Source organism: Perkinsus marinus, assembly GCF_000006405.1.
Source record: "Perkinsus marinus ATCC 50983 genomic scaffold scf_1104296952298, whole genome shotgun sequence".
In the NCBI taxonomy this organism is placed as follows: domain Eukaryota; phylum Perkinsozoa; order Perkinsida; family Perkinsidae; genus Perkinsus; species Perkinsus marinus.
In genome coordinates, this window is record NW_003208915.1 from 13,834 (window position 1) to 21,026 (window position 7,193).

The 7,193-nt window shown below is 48.4% G+C and overlaps 2 protein-coding genes across 2 annotated transcripts; one reads left to right on the forward strand and one right to left on the reverse strand.

The window, feature by feature from the left end:
• Positions 1-1,226: 1,226 nt before the first annotated feature.
• Pmar_PMAR009944 (hypothetical protein) lies at positions 1,227-1,684 on the reverse strand (the record flags this gene model as incomplete). Its single annotated transcript, XM_002777089.1, has 3 exons — positions 1,227-1,343; positions 1,390-1,444; positions 1,490-1,684. Coding segments are annotated over 3 exons (367 nt in total), but the record flags the coding sequence as incomplete, so codon positions are not given.
• Positions 1,685-4,804: 3,120 nt separating this feature from the next.
• Positions 4,805-5,529, forward strand: Pmar_PMAR009945 (hypothetical protein; the record flags this gene model as incomplete). Its single annotated transcript, XM_002777090.1, has 2 exons — positions 4,805-4,857; positions 5,142-5,529. The coding sequence occupies 2 exons, from the start codon at positions 4,805-4,807 to the stop codon at positions 5,527-5,529; spliced, it is 441 nt and encodes a 146-aa protein (XP_002777136.1).
• Positions 5,530-7,193: the final 1,664 nt, after the last annotated feature.

Here is a 7,193-nt window from a genome sequence, read left to right on the forward strand (position 1 = left end):
CGTGCTCTTGACAATCGTGCTCTTCACCTGCAGATGTCGATCGTAGTTATACCGATTCATGTGGGAATAGATGACCAATGAGGCTCCACCGATCATAACAAAAGAAACTACTTCCGTTCAACATGACGAGTCCAACACCACTCCCATCGAATAGTAAGGACACAAAACGGATGAAGGAAGACCATTGAAGTGCAATAATACAAGTAGAGGTCAGAATCCTAGAAGTCCCAGTCACCACCACCATCACCACTGAACCAAGAGCCGCCGCTATCATCAGTCATTCCCTGATCATTATCGCTACCTGAACGTAGGAATCGTGGCGTAGACCCGCTTGAATTAGGTGTATTACTGAACCACGAAGTACCATTGTCGCCCTCCAATCCAGTCGACGAGTCGTTCGTAGCAGTAGTAGACGAGGAGGACGACTCCATCGCCGACGATGAGTCTGAAACGGAATTTACTACAACGGCACAGACGCCACTCATTCAAACAGTAGCAATGAACGAGAGAGGAAGCTATTCAATCGCCTCAGAGCTTCAGTACCACTACTTCCGTATTCCCTGCTCAACAGGGTGGGAGGAATACACGTCCGCTCTCCTCAGCTGGGCTCAGGAGTTTCCTCACTAGTTATAGAAGCTTAAACGAGCTTGAGTAGATGTGTCGAAAACCCAACAAAAATTTCCCAAAATTTCCTCAGAATTTTTCCGAAATTTTCCTATTCTCGCCGACACATAGTTAACGATGTGCATATTTTCCCACACTGCTCCTCAATGGGGCCGCTATGCCACTCACACATAGTTGACGATGTGCATATTTCCCCACACTGCTCCTCAATGGGGCCGCTATGCCACTCCATAACGTGCATTGGTGCAATGAATTCCCTAGACCCGCGGCGAAGTCATTCTAATTTCGACGACGTGCGAGGCTTATTATACTCGATGGGGCCGATATGCCATTTCATGACTATCACCAAATTCCATAAAAAGATTCTTCCAACAACATACGCGTTCCAACCCCGAGGTGGCATACCTGCCCCAGAGGAATAGACCTCACTACAATATAGACACCGGGCTGATATTTTCAGCGTTTTTGGACGAGTCAAAAATACACCATTCTCCATTGCACTCATCACTACCGGTTTAAAACGTCGTCCACTCAAAGATGTAAATACAATATCTCGTTACGGTGAATACATGATAAGTTCACTAAGGAACCACCATAATTACCTTCATTATGATGTACAACCTCCATTGTTCTCGGACCGAACAAGCCATCCATCATTCTCATCCCCATACCCCATCCTAATCCTGACGCCATGCCGTCAGCAATGGCTCCGAGTATTCCTACCATTGAGAGAATGATGATATTCCGCCACCACGATATACCTACCTGGCCTTCTACTCATCGCCGGTCCTGGTACTTGACTCGCTTGATTTTGAGCAACCTTCACAACCCCGAAAGAAAATCGCCTACCAATCTTCTGAATTACCTGGCCATCACTAGTCTTCGTCACTGCCTCTTGAGCCGCCTCTCCATGTTTCTGCTGTTGTTGATGGTGACTGTTGTGACTCCTTCTACCAAAGCTGGGCTGATTCCTGGACCGTATCTCATTAGCTCGTCTTCCAGTAGCAGCGCTAGCCCGAACAAGTAATCCTTGGTGAATCCGAGGGAAAGTCGGAAACATGATACGTTAATGACAATAGATACTAACGAGTTGCCCAGTAAAGTAATTCTTGGATCGATATCCACTCTTGAAATGTGGTCGATAGTAAAAGTTGGTTGAGCAAACTCCTTGCCTTGTGAGCCCAGCCGAGTGAACACTAGTTCGAACAACTTAATTCGATCTACGACAGAATGGGCGCGGTTTCAAACATCGCACAAAAATGTTCAAAAACGCAAGATTCGGTGGATGGACAAAATTTTGCATATCAATTTCAGACACAAAGTAGAATGAGTATTGCAGAGTCAAACGGGGATCAGCGAGTACCCTTCGGATAGCTGCTGTTGAAATAACTTTACATCAAAGGAACCTTCATTCGCTGCGGTTCTCGAGTTGCGAGAGTTTCATCATTTTTACACGTGTACCGCGCGGCACGTGGTGAACTACAAATTGCGACTGATTGACAAACATACTATAGACAATCATACGGAGTATTTTGATGAGACTTCGGCGAGATATTAGGGCTAAGCCCTAACCTGATGATGCTGAGTCATCACTATATTGATCCGCCTCAGACGATCACGATGGAGAGAATGATACGACTGCAGAGACGGTCCGTCTCTCCAGTATCTGCGGAGATGGCCTCAACCAGATTCACCGCTCCACAGCCAAATGATGAATTATCATTGCATATCGCTAAGTTGGACCGTCGATAGACCACGGACACACTGCAGAGCTGGAATATGCCTGCACTTTTCCCTATCGTCATAACTTGTCGAGATTATGGAATTGATTTAACTCCCAATGGAGAGGGATCGTTGGTAGAATGGTGGATCGTCGAGAAGATAGAAAAAAATGGTAAGTGAGTTCGTTCGATATTCACATGAGAAATTTCCCTTTCCCGAAATTGGCCATTTTTTCGATCACTCTGCATGATCGAATTTGTTCCCAGATCTATGACATCACAGCTATCTTCACTCATAGACAGTGATGTTCTATCAGTTCGTTCGGGCAATATCAGAATCAACATAAATACCACACTTTCTCGCGAGTTCATGAACACGACAACGGTTGGAATTAAAACGAATGCGTTAAGACACACTAGGATGCCCGAAATGTATATATGTCGGCAGTTAGTCGTCATCTATTCCATGCACCACGAAAGAAAATCATCATGATCATTGATGAGACTATTCGACCACCAGCGACCTTCAAGGGCTCTGATAAGTATCGAACGTTGTTCGGCCCACCAGCAAATGGTAACAGTCCGGCTTGGGCTCAGAAAAGCAGGACGAATTGGCGACCCTTCATGAGAAATACGAACGGCAGCGCGATAGTGGAAAAGCATTGCCACGAGATGCAGCATGGGAGGAGAAACGCCGAAAATTCCTGGGGCGGCGGGCTGCTCACACAAGATCTCCGCTTGTTGGCGCTCTAGGAGATCAACACGCCGACAAGGGGCAGTATCAGAGGAAAGTGCATGATGAACGGTCAAAACGTGAGTTGGAGAGCCATCCCGAGGAACCAGAGCTCGCAGCGTATGCGAGTTCGGGCAAACAGACGAATACGAATGAAGCGGCGAAAGTAGATGCAGATAACAGAGATGACGGTTCGCGAGAAACTAGCAAATCTCCTACGACTAGGTGGGAACGCCGATACGCCGCGAGCGAAGCCGTACTGGCTGGCATTGGAGAACACGAGGAAATAGCAAGAACCGTTAAACAGAGGGAGAAAGAGAATCTCCAGGAATATCTAAAGCGACAAGCGGACAACACTAAGGTGAAACTTTGCACTGAGTTTCTGATGGAATCTCTAATCGCTAGATTACGTCAACTCGTCCACGATCGCCGGAAGGTGGCGTGCTGCCGGGCATAGGCAATTCGAGTATACGCGAAGTGGAACGAAGGAGAAAAGAAATCCAAGATGACATGCGACGTTTCCTTGCTCATCAACATCGAGGTGAGGTTAAGTTTAGGTAATCGAAATGTAAAAGGACTCGTTAGCACTCCTGAGGTTGATTATTCTCTGCTCCATGGTGACTAGATGTACACACTCTTACGCCGTGCAGGCCGCCGAGTCAATTCAAACGTCCCTGCACCAACGGTAACTGGGTGGTCGACATCCATGGTCAGCGCCAGAGACGCAGAAAAGGGATCAGTTCCGTATCAACCTCTGGGTGGGATGAGTATTTCTTGAAGGCAACGACTGTCTGGTCTTCCTCAGTGTCGAACGAACGACCCGCTGCCGAGGATGGTGGAGGTGGTGGTGTCCTGAGGGGCTTGGGAGATGCTGAGGCGAAGAGGAAAGAGGATTTGAGGAGGCAACAGAAGGAAGATCTTGAAACTTATTTACGCCACGAATCGCCTAACAGTTGTGAGTTACTCGCGTCACCGAGTGTTCTACTATTCCCAGTATCTCGACGGGTCGCCAGAGTGCGTTTGGAGTCACCCTCTCCTCCTATCACGAATGTGGATCCGAGAGAAGAGGAACTCCGTCAACGCAAGAAGCAACAACAGGATGAACAGAAGAAATGGTTGGACGAACAGGTGAGCCAGTATTGGGCAAATCATTATCCCTCACATTGCAGTAGAGGAATACTTCATCTCATACATTCCGAATAGATTAGTGAGCAAGAATCGCCGGAGGCTGATAAATGAAGCCTCTCCAGTGAGGCTCGCAAGCGTTGGGCCGGCCAGCTTTGCCGATCTACCAAGTAACTCAGCAAAGGACGCGTGAACGAGAGTTAGTAGCCATGGACTCTAGGCAGAGGAGCGAACTCACTATTTTCCCTTAAAACTTAGAGCTAACTACTAAAGTCGCTGAGGAAAGCGAACATCTATTCCAATACTGGAGATTGCTTATGCCGTGCTAGTCGGCATATATGCGTATTAACGAGTCACTACTGTGCTGAATTATACGTCTGCCGCAGACGATCTGCGAGCAACACGTCTCTCAGATCGTCATGAGAGCTAAAGCGAAAACACTCGAGATCGAGAATAGGAAACGAGAGGAGGCCGCAGAAGAGGCTCGCATTAAAGCTGAGGTGCGCGTGATTACTCCACACACTCTCTACGATATAATGCCAAGATTGAAGACGAACGGAGGAAACACGAAGAGGAACAGGCAGGAAGGAGACAGCGTATGATGAGTGCACATCAGATGAATATCAATGAGGCCACAAATAAAGCTAAGAACCGGTAAACTCATTCCCGTTATGTAATCTTCATACGGAAGATATGCACATGGTCAACTACATATGTTGGTGATAATAGAGAAACCCTGAGGAAACTTAGGGAGATGTTCATTGGTTTCGGTACATTTATATGATATAAATTATATCTAAGCTCGGTCTGAGGCTTTTCACTTTTCTGAAATATATATGTATATATATTCACTTTACGTGTATATATATACATATATATTCCAACACTGTCCCCACAGAACTCCAGGCGAACGAACTGAAAAATAAGAAGGTCTTCAGGCCCGAGTCATTGTCGCCTCAGCGCCGGCCTGTTGATACGAAACTCTCCAAGGAAGAGTTGAAGGAGCCAGTTACACATGAAGTCGTTTCTGTAGCTGAGCAAAACACACACAAGGAGCACGACATCGCTGTCGGCACCTCCACTGTGCATATTGAACCTGGCGACCGGCCTACCCGAGACGACCGTGAGGCAAGGCCTGCCGATCGTGGCGCTCAGTCTGAGCTACGCAATGAGAACTCAGTGTTGTTCAACGCCGTTTTCGAACAGCAGAGGAAGCTTGGAGAGCAGCATGCCGCCATTGACGAACTTCGACGAGTGATGGCGGATCGGGTGGGCCGCAAAGTATTCTTGACGTGCCCTCAAGGATCATTCCGTAGACGGCTTTGAGAGGATCGAGCGCAGTTCCGCATCAAGGTGAGAATGAAGTTGTTCGCGCCCAGCAGCAGAAGTTGCAAGACCTCATGCAAATGCTCCTCTCCAGACTATCAGAACCGGAGAAGCCGAGCCACACAGTGAGATTCCACATCTAGTCTTGCTCTCCTTCCATTACTCGTGACAATGCCGTGATGGGAGCGAGTCGTCTGATATAGTCATGTCCAGGGACTTCCTCTCGTAGGAAATCCGTGAGAGTAAAACTGCTGATGCGGAAGAATCGTTGGAAGAATTGAATAAGAGTGATACTAAACCTTTGCCGGTACTCGAGTTCACTTGGTGGACCTCTGCCACCTCTCAGTTATCAGGTGAAAGCGGTTTCCAACGTGGTTGAGGAGGTCCTGGAGTCTTCCCCTTCACGCCCGAATTCAACAGTAGGGGTGCTATCATCGAGTAACCATGATCTCGCTGACCAGGCACTGGATGGTGGATCGAGAGAGCATATGGTTCCACTGGTAGCGACTACTCAGAATCGAAGGGCCCGCGAACTGAAAAACTTCGAGCTTGAGTCGGACCGAAAGAGCATCTTCGAACGTAGCTTGGTCGGAACACGTATATGGCTGCCGGTTCCTCGCGTCCCTGCTCCTCGGAAAAAATGTCAACCTTATGATTTACGAGCTCACGCCCATTCGGGGAACCAATTGCGAGAGAAGTCTGTAGAGCTACAGTCGGCTGGACGACAGAATCCGAGCAGAAGCCCATCGATGTATGATCGGCCTCAAAGTTGCGGGAATTCAGCGATGGGAGACAAGACGGATATCTCGAGCGTGGACGAAGGGAAGCTTGAGAGAGTCGTGCGAATGATCAAGAGGATGCGTGAAGTGGAAGAGTTGAGAACTTCCCCAATATCGTCTCCCACTTCCTCGGCTGATCACATGTCGTTGGAAGATGCGTCACCTCAGCGCAGCTCTACGTCTTCAGCTGTGGCGCCACTATCGAGACCGCCTTCTGTTCCACCGACGCCCATTCACACTTCCGGATCCTCACGAGGCTCTCACAACTACTCGAGAGACCGAGTCGATCCGTTCCTCCAAACGGTGGTGCTGAGCGAGCAACTGGATCGATCTAGCTCATCGACGCTCAGTCCGACCGAGTCCCCCCTGTGGTCGTCTACAATCAAGGAGGATCTACTGGAAGCAGTCGATCGGATTTGCGCCGAATGTGATGCCACAACCTCACACCTGACTAGTGCGTTCAGGATCGACGAATCCACAGTCGGCCGAGGTGGAGGTGCGCGAGGTGAGGAGGAGAAGTCACCCCCAGTGAGAGCGAGGCCTTTCAAAGAACTCGAACGATTGTTATCGTCAAATAGCTTGAGTCTGGATAAGGAGATGATTAGTAAATTGAAATTGATGACGTTATGTGGAAGCAATCAGAGCGAGACCCATGCATAGAGGACTGCGATGGTTCTGTAAAATAAGTGTATCGCGTTGTTCGTGGTGGGATGGTTGTTGTTGTTTCTCTTGCACACGGATAGAGAATCCTCACGCAGTTATCTCTCACATGGTTCGCATGTTCTCTGTGCAACTCTGATCGATTGAACAACATTTTCGGCGAGGATCTCTACTGTGGCTTTGTTCGCTGACTGGCGTTCCGAGAATGATCGTATCAGTGGCAGG